This window comes from Hippopotamus amphibius, chromosome X, assembly GCF_030028045.1.
Source record: "Hippopotamus amphibius kiboko isolate mHipAmp2 chromosome X, mHipAmp2.hap2, whole genome shotgun sequence".
Lineage (NCBI taxonomy): Eukaryota > Metazoa > Chordata > Mammalia > Artiodactyla > Hippopotamidae > Hippopotamus > Hippopotamus amphibius.
This window is the reverse complement of record NC_080203.1, coordinates 92,922,629-92,940,810: the sequence shown is the minus strand read 5'-3', so window position 1 is coordinate 92,940,810 and position 18,182 is coordinate 92,922,629. Positions and strand designations below refer to the sequence as shown.

The 18,182-nt window shown below is 39.1% G+C and overlaps 1 protein-coding gene across 8 annotated transcripts in view; it reads right to left on the bottom strand.

The window, feature by feature from the left end:
• SHROOM4 (shroom family member 4) overlaps nucleotides 1-18,182 on the bottom strand; it is a 395,362-nt gene that overhangs the window by 188,474 nt on the left and 188,706 nt on the right. For 7 of the 8 annotated variants that reach the window (XR_009050305.1, XR_009050303.1, XR_009050304.1 and 4 more), the window contains one exon: nucleotides 799-1,632. The exons of the other annotated variant lie outside the window; for it this stretch is intronic. Coding sequence is in view for 3 of the 7 variants with exons in the window: in XM_057718525.1 (XP_057574508.1) it covers nucleotides 799-1,632 (834 nt within the window). In the remaining 4 variants the exon portion in view is untranslated. The remainder of the gene's footprint in view (nucleotides 1-798; nucleotides 1,633-18,182) is intronic. 8 annotated transcript variants of the gene reach the window in all.

Below are 18,182 nucleotides of genomic sequence, written 5' to 3'. Positions count from 1 at the left end.
TTGTTTTTGAGCAAAAAGGACAACCACACATTGTGAGGCACACTGATGAGCGTTGGCACAGTGAAGAGAACAGTACTGCGGCCAGTCTACACTCCTGCTTTGGCCTCTCTGCCCAGACAGCTGACCCTGTCAACTACCACTTTTGGTGCCACCATTTGCCCACTGAAGCAAATGCAAAGAAGCAGAGGAAACAAGGGTGTGGAGACGGTAGAAGACGAAAAGAAGGCTTTTGGCTCTTGTAAGCAATGGTCAGGCAGGGCATAAAGCATCCAACCCCAGGAAAACCTTTGATGCTGGGGGCAGGGGAAGAGTTTAGAAGCCCAGGCAGGTCCTAGAGCAGAGGCAGGTTAGGTTGTGAGCTGGCTTCTTGTTCTAGAGAGCAAACAGCAGAAAAGGCAGAAAAGGACCTAATCCAGGCTTCTGCTGGAAAAGGCCACAAGGCAATAAGTGTTTAATGCCTTCTTGCTCAGGGGCCAGAAACTGATGCATACCTTAAAGACAAACTAGGCACAATAAATATAGTATCTTGATAGTGATATTTAGGGATAAGAACATCAACGACATTTATTGAACACCTACTATGTGCTAAGTAGGGGGCTATGTCCTTTACATGGATTATCCTCATATTCACAACAATCACGTGGAATAGGTGTCATCATGCCCATTTTCCAGGCGAGAAAACTGAGGCTGGAAATAATTTGACCAGCCTAAGATCATGCAGCTGGCAAATGGTGAAGGTGGAATTCAAACTCATGCTGCCACATCTTCAAGGACCTAATGTCTTTCCTAAGCACTTACTTGGGGGAGTCAGTGGTCTCCTGCTCTGATGTTCTCCAAAGCCCACCAATGCCATAATAGCAACGGGGCTGAGCCTTCTCAGCTTGAGATCCCAAATGGCCCCTTACTGGAGGCAGGAAATCGCTGGAATGGAGAGCAAAGGACTCTTGCTCTGCTGGGAGGCTTTGTGAGCCCTGCCTCGAGGCTTCCAGGTGGCCAAAGCCCAGTGGTTGGGGCTGCTCCAGGACCTCCTCAGGATTGAGGGCACTGGAACCAGTGGTTTCTGAACTGAAATACTGGGGTGGCAGCTCCTCCTCCTCCCCCTCCTCCTCTTCTTCCTCGTCCTCCTCCTCCACCCCCTCTTCCTCTTCTTCTTCTTCCTCCTCCTCTTCCTGCTGCTTTTGCTGCTTCTGCTGCTGTTGCTGCTGTTGTTGTTGCTGCTGCTGCTGCTGCTGCTGGGCTGCACGAAAGAGCCTATACTTCTCCCAGTTGGGAGGAGGAGGGCGAGGAGGAGAAAAGGCCTTCTTCCTGGCACCCAGAGGATCTGGCTGGATCTCATCAACTTTGGTAAAGAGCTCCTTCCTATGCTGCCCCCAAGCCCTGGAGCTCTGAGGATCAAAGCTGATGTGGCTCTCTGAGAAGGCCCGGCTGCGCAGTGGGCGGGGCATGGAGGCTAGGGAGCTGTCCTCTTCATAAACCGAGGTTTCCTCTGGTTTTTTTGAGGGGTGCTTGAAGTCTCCAAGGAGGTCAAGAGAAGAGATTGCTCGGTAGCTTGACAAGTCCAGTGCTGGGTTCTCAAGGCAAGGATGGAAGGGGGTTGCGCATGGAAAGCTAGCCTTGGAATGAGCCATTTCCCTGCAAAAGAGCATATAAAGGTTGTATAAAACAAACACATTGCAGATGGTCTCATAATTTTGATAACATCATTTACATAAAATTTAAAGCGGCCACAAAACAATATAATATAGGTAGCAAGTGTAGTAATAATAATAGTAATACTAATATGTGATATATAATATTGATAGCTAATACTGAGTGTGTACTACGTGCCAGACACTGTTTTAAGTGCTTTCTTAACTTATTTAATGCTCACAAAAACCCTAAGAAGTAGCTATTATTATTGCCCTGATTTTATAGCTGGGGAAACTGAGGCATGGGCAGGTTAAGTCATTGCTCGGGGTCATAAAGCTAGTAAGTGGCAGAGCTAGGATTTGAACATGGAGAGTCTAGCTCCAAAGTCTGCATATACACACCACCCCACTCAGACTGAATCTGATGTGTTCTTGAGGCTTGCAAGTGTGGTTAACCTGCTACATCTGTTGTTTTTGTTTGTTTTGTTTTTAGTCGTGAAACATTTCAAATGTTTAAAAACATACAGATATTGCTATAATGAATATTCATGTTCCCACCTACTGCCTAGAATTAGCACATTTTAATACTTTGCCATCTATGCTGCATGAATTTTTAAAATAAAAATATCCTTTGTTTCACTCCCCACTTCTATTCTCCTGCTGCCTCTCTACATGCAAGCTGTATCATGAATTTGGCATGTATACTTTCTGTCCATGTTATACTTGTACTAAAAAATATCAAGCAGGCCATTCACAAATATCTGCTATTTTGGATTTAAAATATATCCTTCTAATGCAATTCCAACCAGAATTCTCAACAGGAATTTTTAACTACAGAATTTTTTTTTGTTAACTTGCAAAATAAAGCAGGATACAGTAGTCCCCATTTGTCCACTGTTTCACTTTCCACAGTTTCAGCAACCTGTAGTCAACCACAATCCAAAAAACTGTAAATGAAAAATTCCCGAAATAAACAATTCATAAGTTTTAAATTGCGTGCTATTCTGAGTACTGTGATGAAATCTCCACCATCCTACTCCATCCTGCCCAGGATGTAAATCATCCCTTTATCCAGCAGATCCCACCCATTAGTCACTTAGTAGCTGTCTAGGTTATCAGATGGACTGTCACAGTATCACAGTGCTTGTGTTCAAGTAACCCTTATTTTACTTAATAATGGCCCCAAGGCCTAAGAGTAGCGATGCTGGCAATTTAGATCTGCCAAAGAGAAGCTGTAAAGTGCTTCCTTCAAGTGAGAAGGTGAAAGTTCTCAACTTAATAAGGAAAGGAAAAAAAATCATATGCTGAGGTTGCTAAGATCTATGGTAAGAACGAATCTTCTATCCGTCAAATCATGAAGAAGGAAAAAGAAATTTGTGCTAGTTCTGCTGTCATATCTCAAACTGCAAAAGTTATGGCCACAGTGCATGATATGGGCTTAGTTAAGATGAAAAGGCACTAAATTTCTGGATGGAAGACATGAACAGAAAGCATGTTATGACTGACAGCAACGTATTGCGCCAGCAAACATGGAATCTATACGAAGACTTCAGCAAGGGATCCCCTGAAACTAGTGACTTCAGCCATTTACTGCAAGTAAGGGATGGTTACAAAGATTCTGGAATAGGTTTGGACTGGAAAACAGAAAAATTACTGGAAAGGCTGCATATGCCAATGAAGTAGCCACTGCCACGTTTTGGCAGAGTTGAGGAAGTTGATCAAGGAGAGAGAGAGAATTCACATAACTTTTATTACAGTATATTGTTATAATGTTCTATTGTATTATTAGTTATTATTGTTAATCTCTTACTCTGTCTCATTCACAAATTAAACTTTATCATTGGTATGTATTATAAGAACAAACATAGTATATATAGGGTTCAGTACTATCTGTGGTTTCAGGCATCCACTGGGGTCTTGGAATATATCCCCCACAGATAAGGGGGAGCTACTGTATAATAAAAAACATATTTTGCTGCAGAAGAAATGAGGGTATAAGTAAGGCATCGAGCATAATATAAAGCAATTATAATTAAAACAGTGTTTTACTGATTAATAGGACAGAATTGAGAGTCCAGAAACATATCAAACTATCCATAAAAATGTCACATATAATTCACCTTACAACAAGAAGATAAAGATTACTTAATAGATATTTTTGAGACAACTGCAGAACAGTGTTATTTGGAACTGCACCGTGTATTATATACCAAAATAAAATTCAGATTCAAGAGTTAAGGGTGTGTGTGTACAAAATTTTAACATACATGTTATATGTCTATATATGTATATATTATATATTTATAAGAAAAACTATCAGAAAACTTAAAAACTATCACTTGTGAGGTGAAACACGACTTTCATCTCATAAGTAATAGAAAAGTATATCCAAGGAAAAGAAATCCAGGTTTATTTAAATATGTATAAAAATTTAAACTTCTGTATAATAAATAGGGACCAAAGCAAAGGACATCTCTTTAATCTCAGAGTTTAAAGAGTTAAGCCCTCTAAGCCGGAAGATCTGGTTTCCTGCTGTAGCCTGTGAGCAATCAGCATCATGCTAAGTACTGCCTAGTGACAGGAAATTCCAGCAGTTCAATTAAATCATCAGACAGAATATCCATTCAGTAGTCATGTTGAAGACTGAGAATATTACCTCAAAAAATACTAATACACATAATGGTGGCCAAGCTCAGATGGAATGGAAAGCAAAATCTCCTACTCCCCTCATCTGTAGTCTCCATCCTGGCTAGCTCATCCCTCATGTGGATCAGAAATTCGTATCTACACATCCCCATTCTCTTCTCAATTGGACCTTAGCCCACCTATAGCTCCTTAAGATTATAATAATCCCTTGTGTACAAACTCTTCCACCTGACATTTCCCCCCTCAAGAAACAAACAAACAAGATGGTAAGTGGAAAGTAATAGGATGATAAGTGCTATCAGTCAGAGAGGCTTTTCCTGAGCACCTCATCTAAAATAGAGACAACGTATCCTTAGTTATCAGTTTTCTATTTTGTCTTTCTCAGAGCATACATCCCCACAAGGGCAGAGATCTTGTGTGTCCCATTCACCTGGTACCTAGTGCTTGGCACATAGTAGACATTCAATAAATACTTAATAAATGAGCTAATTCCAAAAAATCCCAAGGGCCATGATACTCATATCATAAAAAAAGTTGAATTAAAGGCAAAAAGCAATAAACAAGACAAAGAAGGGTACTATAATATTAATGATTAGAAAACAAGATCTAATTACCCTGAATCTTTATGTACCAAATAACATAGCATCAAAATTCATAAAGCAAATATATAGAACATGCAAAGGTAGAAAAAAGAAGAAACAAAATATAAGACTTTTTCAGCTGATGACAGATATGAGAGTCAAAAGATAATGAAAAAAATCAAAATTTCTTCATACACTAAAAACTACTTTCTTTTCAAGGGCCCATTGAAAATTTTTTAATTTTTAATTTTAAAGCCAAAAAGTGGAAGTAGTAGAGACTACTGTATCTAGTCACAATACAATAACACTAGAAATTATTAACAAAAATGGAAAACAAATACTTCTAACACACAGAAAATAAAAGGGAGAAAATATCCTCCACTATAGTCAAAGAGGAGATCTAATCTAAAACTGTAGACTACCTAGAAAATAACAACAATGAAAATATCAGAAGCAAAAGGATGTAGTTGATTAAAGCAATGGTTAAAGGAAAACTGATAGTCTAAAATACTTATATTAATACATAAAAACAAATTTAAATGAATTATGCTTTCAACAAAAGAAGTTAAGAGCCACAAAAATAGACCTAAGCAAAGCAGAAATAAAACTAATGGCAGAAATTAATACACTAGAAAACAGATGATAGAGCTAATAATTAAAGCCAAAAGCTTTCTTCAAAAGAAAATATAAAACCGTAAAACAGATAAACCACTTACTAATCTAATTAAAAACCCTAAATACAAAAAATTATATATGGAGAAATAACCACAGTTACAGAGTAAATGAAAAGAGTAAGAGAAAACTTTGCTCTACTCTAAGAAAACAAATTTGAAAACTTAGAATAGCTTTCTAGGAAAAGAAAAATTACCAAAACTGATTGCAGATGAATGAAAATATCTAAACCACCAGTTATCATAGGAAAAAAATTGATAAATTTTACCAAAAACATAGCACACTCCCATGGTCTTGTGGTAATTCTACTAACCTTCAAGGAACAGACAACCCCAATGCTATTTATCCTTCCTAGATTCTGGAATCTAGACAATAGAGGGAGAAGAAAAAAATCTTGCATAACATACATATCAAAACCCAGCAACTAGAACATACTTAAAGGAAAACCAGAGACCATTCTCATTGAAGAATACTAATACAAAACTCACCGTTTTTTTGCATTTAAAGACATAAATATTAGAACATTAGTAGATATTAGGAATTTATTAACAAACTACCAACACATATTAAAGCCAAATGCTCAAAAAAATTCTTTTTGAGAAGGGTACATGATCCAAAAAGTTGGAAACCATTGGTCTGAGGCAGTTGCTCCTAATCAAAATAGCTCTTAATTGGAATTACCTGAAGATGTTTAAAATGCAAATTCCTGGGCTCCACTTCTATTAGAAATTGAGATTTAGCACCTCTGTGGTGGAGCCCAGGAATCTACATTTTAAACAACTGCCACAAGGGATTCTAATACCAGTGGTTCAGGGATCATACTATGGAGACAAAGGTCCAGGGTGAAGAAGATGGGAGTGTTGTGGTTTGGGGGTAGAGGTTTAGGGACAGTTGTTTACTCCAGTTAAGTTGGTTTCCAGTCTATACAGTATGTGCCCCACCCCTCAGCACACACATTCCTACGTTCTGTCCTTGCCTCTAACCCTCTTCCCCACCTTCATCTCCAGTCTAGATCTTATGAGATGCAGGTGGTGAAAGCAACATCTCCAAATGCTCAAGTTGGGCCAATGTCCTGTAGCTGTGGTGAGAAAAACCCTGCTCCATGATAGTCACCAAATTTACCACTCTTTCCTTGTCAGGGCATAGGAAAGGCAACAGAGCAGAGTGGGAAGAACACAGTGTTAGAAAGACTTGGGTCTGAATTCCAGTAAAATTTTAAAAACTGCCTTCAGAACCCAAAAGCTGCATGACCTTGAGCAAAGTATTTAATTTACCTCGGTTTCAGTAAAATATCTATCTTAACAAAGCTGCTGTGAGGATTAACCATATATAATAAAAAGGACCTAGCAATGATGCTGGGTACATGGAAAGGTGATTAATAAATGACAGAACTATGCTTAGAGTGAAGTTCCTTACTCAGAGCCACTGCATGTGGTTGTGCAAATTGTGCAGTGTACAACCTTCACTGCTGTATGCTTCAGCCCCATTCTTTGTTCCCATCAAAGGAGTTGAACTACACTATCCCCTAGTTAATGTTCAGCCTTGCTCAATAGCCAAGAAACCATGAGACCCTGGATCCCAGCTCAGCTACACGGCTACTGAGCCAGGAGGTCCTAGATAACCAAGGATTTTAATCCTAGGCTCATTCTACTAAAAAGGCAAGTTTAGGCTTAAAAGCAGTGTGAAGATCAACAAGACTAGATACTCTGTGTTGTCTTGTTTAGGTACTAATCACTTATGTCAGCGTTACAGAATTTACCTCTAAGTTGCCAACTCCAGAATGAGTAGGAAGAAAAGAACACACTCTTCTAGGGACATTTGCTGCCCCAATTTATGGCACTGTGACACTATCCAAACGCCCTAGGCTCTAGCAAGGTAACCTGGAAATTGCTATTCTGTGCATCAATCCTAGTTTCAAAAACACTGCTCTCCCACCAACACAGCCTATGCAAGGGCAGCCTGAACCTTGCAGAGTCACTTACATCAGAGGAGCAGAAGTAGGCAAGACTCCAGAAAAGGGAAGGACTGCCCTCAATGGGATCAGCTGGGCCAATGTGCATACAAGTCATTCCAAGCTGCCATTCAATATTACACTGTGCAAGGTGACCAGATCTAACTGGAGCAAAACTCATAGCCCTTGCTTTCCAGGCACTAACAGCTGAAACAGACTGGTGAATGGGAGGCTTTCATTGAAGTGTGGCAGGCTCAAGCCAAGGAAATTGGTCTTTAGAGGCCTTAGTTTCAAAGGGCTCAAGCCTCCTATATGCACAGAAATCTATGACTCTTCTTTGGGACCAAGTAAGGATTCTTCCCTAGAGTGGAAGATAAAGAGCTTCATTAAGAGAAAAGAACTATGGTTTCTTACTTCCTACTCACTATGTGTCAGGCACTGTTGTAGGCACTTCTATGTATGTATTTCTGTTAATCTTCACACCGGCTCATTGGAGTAATTACCATTATTGCCAGTTTGCAGAGGAGGATCCTGAGGCTTAGAAAGGGTAATTAATTTTCCCAGCTACTAAGAAGTAGTAGTGTCCAGACTGGAACTTGCCTTATCTGGCTCCAAGGGACAATCCCACTGAAGAAAGAACTCCTGGGTTGAGGCAAAAGGTATTTGCACTACATCCATCCCCAAGGTGTTCTCAAAGACTTTATAGCTCCTTGATGAAGAGAGGGGAGGAAGCATGAAAGCTAAGTCTGAGAAAGGGCTTTGTTGACACCAGCAAGGAGACTGAATCTCAAAAACAAAAGCAAATCGCGTGCCAAGTCCTGGGCTGTTCTTCTCTTTTCCTCTTGGCACAGGTTGCCTGTTCTTCTGATGAATAGATTTTCCCCTTTTGTTACAATCTTTTTTGGGGGGAGGGGGCTCATAGTAATTGAAAATGAAAACCAATATTTGCAGAGACTGAAAAATCTCCTCCCCCCTCCTCCTTAGGCCTTTTGAAGTTTTCTTGTTTGGAATTTTTATTTTTAACCTCACCACAATAGCTTGGCATACCAGAATCTCAGCAGCCAGAGTGCACAGTCCCAGCCCCTCTCCCCATCCCCTCTCCTTGGCAGCCAAAAGATAAGACTGCTCCAAGAGAAACAGCCACTCCCAGCTTATTGCTAAAGGAAATATTTGCAAGATCCAGGAAGTGAGACACAAGGAGGCTACACAGGGAGGGGAGACGGGCCAAGAGAGCTTGTTGTTGCCACCCTTCTCCACCTCTGGGGCCACAGAACCTCAAGTAAGGAACAATTAGTCTGGCAACAGCAAATGCAAGTGGCAGGACTTGCCGTGAGTTTTCTACAGCCCCCAGGAGCCTGGTGCAAGGTGTCCTTTGAAGAAATCAGAGAAGTCCTTGCTATATTGAGGCCATCCTGGGTGAAGCTTAGATCCCTGTCTCCAATGACCCCAACTTGGAGTTTCCAAGAAGGTCTTCCTATTACTCCTCTGAACCTTACATAGTGTCACAGACATGGTGTTAAGGATTGGTAATGATCACTCTTGTTTACTGAGAACTTATCATGTGTCCAACACAGGGCTGGACAGTTAACAGACTCCATCTCATTTCACCCTTGAGACAATCTTCTGGCCTGAGTATTCTCTTGCCCATGTTAGCAATGAGATTCAGGAAGGCTAAACAACTGAGGGAACATAAAGAGAATAAGTGGCCAGGAGAAGTTACAACCAAGGTCCATCTGACTCTAATGCCCATGCTTTTGCCAGCGCAACATGCTGCCTCTTCAGCATTCTCATAACCTTCTCAAGAGATTTAATAAAAGACATTTTAGGGGCACATAACACATTATCGAGGGGCCTGGAGAGGTTGATATCCATGAGAACAATTTAACAGAGGATCAGGCTGGCCAAAGTTATTGAGGCTGTATCCTCTCATAGCCAGTGGTTCCAAAACTTGAACATGCATCAGAATCACCTGGAAGGCTTATTAAAACACAGTTGATTCCCCCCCCACTCGAGTCAGGGAATCAAGGAAGGGAGGGAATACGGGGATATGTGTATAAAAACAGTTGATTGAACTTGGTGTACCCCCCAAAAAATAATAAATAAATAAATAAAATTTAAAAAAAAACCCAAAAAACAAAAAACAACACAGTTGGCTTAGTCCTACCCCAAGAATTTCTGATTTGATAGGTCTGGGGCAGGATGGAGAGTTTTTATTTCTAGCAATTTTCAGGATATTGATGGTACTACTGGTCCCGGATCACACTTTGAGATCCACTGCTCTAAACAGTCATTATCTACCAGGTTCCCAACTCACCAGGGTATCTTAAGGGGTATAAAGCCATGAAAAATCTCTCAAGACGAAATGCAGTTTAATTAACTATATAATGCCACCCATGTGACAAGTGGAATGAAGATTTACAAAATAAGATAATGGGTATACTGGAGGTCCATAAAGCTCTGGGAATCCTGATGCTACTTAAGGATATTTGGTGCCCCACCATTGTTAAACAGTGGATGTGCCAGGGGAAGAGAGCAATTTTTGTATATTTGAGTCCTCATATGTACCAAATGTTAATGTACTGAATTTCAAAGACCTAGAATACAGTGGAATAGACTTAATACCAAAGTTATAAAGAACATGATTTTATCTCAGCTCAAAAGGCATTCTGGGTGCTCAATTATGAATGACAATTATTATAGAGTAATTCTTTGGCACACATGTATTTAACATTTGAGGTTTTAACCCTTTGAGAGTAGCCCTAAAGATCTATGAAGTGTAGTAACTGGTCATTTTGCAAAGGGTATGAATTTGACTTGCAAGGCATCACACTACTGGTTTGTAGGGCAAATCACCAAGCAAAGGAGGGAGCCTAGTCAACCACTTGGCACTCCCATCTCAATGTGGCTTGATGGGTCTCTATTTATTGTCAAGTACACAGGTGCGCAGTAACCAGGGTAGAGAGAATATGTGCTTCTCTGTGAATAATGGCACTGAAATGCAAACTATTTGCACACTAGTGCTGATGATGGAAGTGAAGAGAAATGTAAAGGTCTTGAGAAAGTAATGGTTCTGAGCCAGATAATAAAATGTTCATTAGTAGGGGTGGAGAGGTTCTATGTTGTAGTGATGGTGACAAATTTGAAGTTTCACAAAGGTCTGGTGATGTGCCCCCACAGAAATGTCAAGTTCTCACAGATTTAGATAAGCAGAAGTAGTGGCTGATGGAGAATTCTAGCAAAACAAATTCTAGCTAACAAAGAATTCAAGCATGTCTGGTAAGTAACACTGTCTGTCACTGGTATGGGGATTTTTCCAAAGCCCTTGATCTTTAACTTTGTAGGCCTAAATCAAACCAATGTGGGCTGCCTCTTCTTCAGATTTTCTTTTTTATTATGAATTCCAGCAACTTGACATGTACCCAAAGAACACCATGTGCATTCAACTCTAGCTATTTACATTTTACCAGATGCCTTTCTGAATCTTGTTTGTGCATGGATACTATCAGATTCAACATGTGATTCAGAATTTAGCCTTTTTTGTTAATATTATTTAAAATGCCATTTTTGTGCAAGACCCAATATTTGTATACCTGTCACTGTTAACGGCTATATTCTATTCCAGCATGATGATATATTAAATTGGTAAATCTTTTCCATGATTATAAATAGCACTACCACAAATATCTTTAAAGAAATTATTTTTTCTTTTTTAGGTTATTTCCTTGGGGGTATGCTGGGTCAAGGAATACATACAAATAGTTTTGTAACTCTTGTCATATATTTCTAGATTGTCTTTTAGGAAAACTGAACCAATTTATACTGCTCCCTGAAACACATACTGTTTCCTCAAGTCTTGTCAAGATAGGGTTTTGTAATTTCTAATTATAACGTCCATTAATTGTTGATAATTTAATAAGCAGGTTGTGATAACTTGAAGTTGTTTTTATTTGCACTTCTTTAATTGGTAGAGGCTGTACTTTTCCAGGCAGTGATTTTACTGACCTTATTTCCTCATGTGTAAATTGGCTGTTAATTTTCCTTGCCCTTTTATGAAGCTGAATCTTAAAGCCGACCTTCTATATCTGTATCCATTCTTTATATTTTTTGGACAGTCAACGGTTATCTGTGATGCTGACCCCAGACATGGTCCTCATTCTGTTGTTTAGCTTTTTATTACATTTTGTTGTACAAAGGTTTCTTCCCCCCAACTTTTATATATTTGAAACCATCCATCTTGTCTCTGATGATATCCTCCATTTAACAGACACAAATTTATCTTCCATCCATAGTTGGAATGAATATGTTATTCCACTGGTCTGCTTTCTAAAATTTACTAGAGAGTATTGTATGCACTGTGACTCTAAGTTAATTATTCTCCATGTTGATACCTACAGTTCCCAACATTTACTGAAGAAAGATGATTGCTTTCCACAGTTCACGGTTGCATCCAGTGTGTTCTATAGTCTCAGTTATCTGTTCCTAGAATCTCTCTTTTTTATTTAATTTCACTGTTTGACTTTTTTTCAACCCCACTATCATACGGTTTTAATAACTGTCACTTTATGACAGACTTTAAAATATGATAGGGTAGGACTTCCTAGGTGGTGCAGTGATAAAGAATCCACCTGCCAATGCAGGGGACACGGGTTCGAGCCCTGCTCTGGGAAGATTCCACGTGCCACGGAGCAGCTAAGCCCATGTGCCACAACCATTGAGCCTGTGCTCTAGAGCCCGTGAGGCACAACTACTGAGCCCACGTGCCACAACTATTGAAGCCCACGAGCCTAGGGCCCGTGCTCCACAACAAGAGAAGCCACTACAATGAGGACTCTGCGCACCACAATGAAGAGTAGCCCCCGCTTGCAGCAACTAGAGAAAGCCCATGTGCAGCAACAAAGACCCAATGCAGCCAATAAATAAATTAAATAAATAAATAAATTTTAAAAAATATGATAGGGTAAGTCTACCACCATTACCTTTTTAAATAAATGTATTCTTTGGTCTTCCTGCCCACTTATTCTTTCAGATAAATTTCACTGTGAATTTGACAAGTTCTATAAAGTATCCCACAGTGACTCTAATTGGTAGTGCATTACATCTATATATTATTAACTTAGGGAGTATTGTAATTATTACTATATTAGTCTTCTCAAATTGAAGCAGAGTATAGCTACGCATTTATTCATGTCTTTATATCTCCCATTAGAGTTTTATAATTTTCATTGAATAAGTTTTGTGTGCCCAGGATTAAATTAATACCTATGTATTTAAATTCACTTTGTCACACTCTTTGACAAATCCTTTCATGCCTCTGAAGGTTGCAGTCTTCTTAACTGGTAAAGCTTTCCTGAAAAGTGTACTGTTCCTAATGAAATGAGATTCAATTCTGAATTATCCATTTTGTTTTACTCAGTTGGCAAATAGGAAATGTGTACTGGATATTGCACACTCTGCTCATGATGTGGTATGATAAAATGGAAGAGAGCCCTAGGCTGGGAACTGAAAAACCTGGGTAGTAGTCTAGTTTTGTCACATACTTGCTGTATAATCCCAGAAGTAATGGGCTCTGGAGTCAGATGCCTGTTTGACCTTGGGCAAGTGACTTTAATCTATCTATAAGTTTCCTCATCTGTAAAGCTGGGTCAATAAATGGTACCTATCTCACAGGGTCATGATTAGTAATAAATACAACAATTTATGTGAAATGCTTAGAGCAGTGCCTGACAAACAATAAACACCTAATAAATGTTAGCTACTATACCTTTTGTTGTTGTTGTTGTTAATAATAGTATAATAATACCTTTCCTGAGTCTCAGCTTCCTTATCAGTCAAATGGGAAAAATAAGGCTTAACCGCACAGAGCTTTTGTCAGGATTAACTGTGGCCATATATATGTAAAAACACCCTACACATTCTAAAGGTCTGTGCAAAGTGGAAAAATGGAAAAGATCACAGGAGGCAATTGTAAGTACAGAAAACCAAATGAGATAACCCAGAAAATAATTTCTTTGGGCTTTTAAATACTTTACATTTATGTAGATTTTTCTCCCAGCAGATCTACTCACCAATTTTTTTTCTCTCCTGCTAATATTAAAACGTGTTTGCATTCTCTGCACACAAACTAAATAACAGTGGAGGGAGACAACCAGGAGTGTAACTACCTGGAATTAAAATTCGTTGCAGGCTTCCAGGTAGAGAGTGGCTCAAGAATATACGTTTGATTTTCCCACCTACACCCATCATTCCAATTGTGACAGAAACGACATAAGAAATGTTAAAAATGTGTGTGTAGTGGAGGGAAGGTGAGCGGAAGCTCCATCAGGATTTCTCCTCTTTAAATGTCATCTCTGCCCTTGACCTTTCCCAGGACTTCTCATCTTCCTTGAACTCATAAACTATGATCTGCTCCATATTCAGCATCAATATTCTTTCCCTTTCCATTGACCTCTCCTTTCTGTTTTAAAACTTAAGCCAGTTTCCCAAATCCTAATCAAACCTTCACTTAAACCAGAGGTTCTCATATATAGCTTGCATCAGAACTGCCTGCAGGACTTGTTAAAGCACACATCTCTGGGCCATGTCCCAGTTTCTGATTCTGTAGGTCTGGGTAGTTCCAATGATTTGCATTTCTACTTCAGTTCTTAGGTGATACTGAGGTTGCTGGTCCTAGGACCACATTTTAAGAACCATTAACTTAAACCCTATCTCCCCCTCTAACTACCACCCCATTTTTCTTCTTCCTTTTCCTAGCCAACTTCTTTTTAAACATTTTTTAATGTTTAAATGTCTTTTCAAGCACTCAAACTATTTTCCAAATCACACAGTAACACATAATCATTGTATTAAAATTAAGGAAAAGAAACTGAAACCCTCTTACTTTGCTGGTAGAAGTGTAGAATGGTACAGTTACTTTGGAAAACAGTTAGGCAGTTACTTAAAAAGTTAAAACAGTTATCGTATGGCCCAGAAATTCTACTCCTAAATATATACCCAAGAGAACTGAAAACATATGTCCATATAGAAATTAGCATGTGAACGGTCATAGCAACATTATTCATAATAGTTAAACTAAAAAAGTGGAAACAACCCAAATGTCCATTAATGGATGAATGGATAAATAAAATATGGTGTATCCACACAATGGAATATTACTTGGCAAAAAACAGGGAATGAAATACTGATACATGCTACAACAAAGATGAACTTCTAAAGCATACTAAGTGAAAGAAGTCAGACACAAAAGCCCACATATTGTATGATTCCATTTATATGAGATGTACAGAATAGGCAAATCCATAGAGACAGAAAGTAGATTAGTGGTTGCTTGAGGCTGAGAGTGGGAACAGAGAGTGACTGGAAATGAGCAAAAGGGTTCTAAAATTGGATTGTGGTAATGATTGCATAGCATTTAAATTTACCAAAATTCACTGAATTGTACACTTATAACAGGTGAATTTAGAATGTGTAAAGCTGTGTGCATTTCTTCTCTATGCATCCCCTTTATGGACCATCATGCCATCTACTTTCTATGCCCATCATTTTACCAAGTTTGTTTTCTTGAAGGTCACTCACGAGTCCAAACCGTCAAAGCCAATAGCAATCCTCTCCTTATTTTTTATGATGGTGCACTGGCATACTTCTTCTTACCACTTCAGATGTTTGTCCCTTCAGTCTCCATTGCTGGCTGTTCTTCTTCATGCTACCCCCACTGGCTGGGTGATTGACAGGCCTCCTCAAAAGCATCCCCTTGTCTCCCTCACTAACTTTAAATTCAACATATTGCAACTGAAACTTGTCATTTCTACCAAACCAGGTCCCCTTCTCACCTGCCCTCACTATGTCAATAATTTTCTCCAAGTCACTGGGGCTCAGAATTATTTTTGGCTTAACTCCTTTCATTCCCAAGTTCCAATCACCAAATTCTTTCCACTTTTCTCTCAGAAATTGTCATATATTTGTGAGCAAGTAATCTGAACCAACAATTCACATGGGAAGCAATGCAAATATTAAATACATGAAAAATGTTCAAACCAGAATAATCAAAGTAAGCAAATTAAAATTATAATATGTGCCACTTACACCTATTATATTAGAAAAGGAAAATTTTCCATGATGGCAAATTTTAGGGGAAACTGGTATTCTCATATATTGTTAACGGCAGAGTAAAACACCTCCAGGGAAAGCAGTTTGGCAAAATATATCAAGAAAAATAAGAATGCTCATTTTCTTTCAACTAGTAATTCCAACTCTGTATAATTGTTTTTAATGAGATAATTCAAAATGAGGAAAAGGTTATAGCTGCTCAAAATTTTTCAGAGCATTACTTTATAAAAGCAAGAAATTGGAAACAACCTAATTATCCACCAATTTGGGAATGATTAAGCAAATTAGAGCATATTAAGCTGGTGAAATATTATGCAGCCATTAAAATTTATAACTATTGAGGAAGCCTTTATAGCAACAGGAAAAATTGTTTACCAAATAATGTTTAGAGGGGAAAAAAGAAGCAGGACACACAAAATCACATCTACATAGTTATTATAATCATGACCCCTGCCCTGCAAATCTCTATACCTATAGATAAAGGCTGGCAGAGAAATGAAAACAATCAGGATGTTAGAATGGTAAGAATAAGGCTACTTTTTCTTCTGTTTTTAATTTCCTGTAATATTGCTTTCACAATAAACGTTTTCCCCCAAAATATCACATATATTTATCTATCCCTTCTGCTGCATTCCTGTCACACCCCCACCTTCCCAATCCAGGGCCACACTCTTGCATGCCTGGATCACTGCCCCTAATTGGTCTCTTTCCAACCCATCTAGGCTGCAAATGCTGCCAAATTATCTAATGTGCCATATTTACCATGCCACTTACCTGATCAATAACCTTTAATTGCTTCCATATTTGCCATCCTATCTAGTCTTCAAGGCCTAACTATCCTGGCGCAATACTCCACTCTTAACCCTTTTTCTCTACTGTTACTGTTACTGCTGCTGCTCCTCTTCCTCCTCCTTACTACAAAAAACATTTATTGAGGGTTTATGGTGCCAGATCTTGTCCTAAATGCTTTACATATATTAACTCAATTATTCCACACAACAGTCACGGGAGGTAAGCGCTCTTATCCCATTTCACAAATAAGGAAACCGATGGGGTGGGATGAAAGAGTGGAGCCAGGGGTGGGGTGGGGTGGGGGGAGAGAAAGCCACTTACCAAGTTCACACAGCTAGAGAACAGAAGAACCTGAATTTGAACCCAGGTAGACTAACTTCAAGGCCATAACCAACCCCCCCCCTTTTTTAATTGAAGTATAGTTGATTTACAATGTTGTGCCAATTTCTGCTGCACAGCAAAGTTACTCAGTTATGCACATATATACATTCTTTTTTATATTATTTTCTGTTATGGTTTATCCCAGGAGATTGGATATAGTTCCCTTTGATATACATTAGGATCTTGTTTATCCATTATAAATGTAACAGTTTGCACCTACCAACCCCAAACTCCCAGCTCATCCCTCTCCCTCTTCCCCTCCTCCAAACCCCTTGGCAACCACAAGTCTGTTCTCTATGTCTATGAGTCTGTTTCTGTTTTGTAGATAAGTTCATTCATGTCATATTTTAGATTCCATATATAAGTGATATTATATGGTATTTGTCTTTCTCTTTCTGACTTACTTCACTTAGTATGATAATCTCGTTGTATCTATGTTGCTGCAAATGGCATTATTTCTTTCATTCTTATGGCTGAGTAATATTATGTTGCATATATCTACCACATCTTCTTTATCCATTCATCTGTCGATGGACATTGAGGTTACTTCCATGTTTTGGCTATTGTGAACAGTGCTGCTATGAACATAGGGGTGCATGTATCTTTTTGAATTATGGTTTTGTCTGGGTATATTCCCAGGAATGGGATTTCTGGATCACATGGTAATTCTACTTTTAGTTTTCTGAGAAACCCCCATACTGTTCTCCATGGTGGCTGTACCAATTTACATTCCCACCGACAGTGCAGGAGGTTTTCCTTTTCTCCACACCCTCTCCAGCATTTGTTACTTTTAGACTTTTTAACGATAAGGCCAGAACTTTTAACAACCAGCAGGGGTTATTTCTCGAGTACAGCCTGCTTCGTCTCCCATCTGGGCCCTTCCTTCTGTAAGCCCCAGCCTTTAGTTTTCTTACCCTCCAATGAACTTAAATAGGACATAATACTTATCATGTATTGGCCTCTTACCATGTGCCAGGCTTTTCTTGTTTAAACCATGTATTTGACACTTTTCATCTTCTAGCAACTGGCCTGAGTTGAAAACCTGGCTTGGCCCTTTAGTATCTGTGAGACCTTGAGTAAGTTACTTAGTTCCTCTGAACCTCAGATTCTTTATCTGAGTCAACGGTTCTCAGAGTGTGATCCTAGGACCAGCTGCATCAGCATCACCTGGGGAGCTTGTTAGAAATGCACATTTTGAGCCCCACTCCACACCTACTGAATCACACTCCCTGGGGACGGGGTGGGCGCTACCATGTATCTGGGTTTTTTTTAACAAGCCCTCCAGGTGTTTCTAGTGCACACTCAAGTTCGAGAATCACTGCCCTAGTTATAATAATATCTACCTGACAGAGTTTTGTGGAAGATAAAACAGAATATGTGTAACTTAGCTAGTGGCACATAGGTTGTTTTGCAAGTGGTAATTTATTA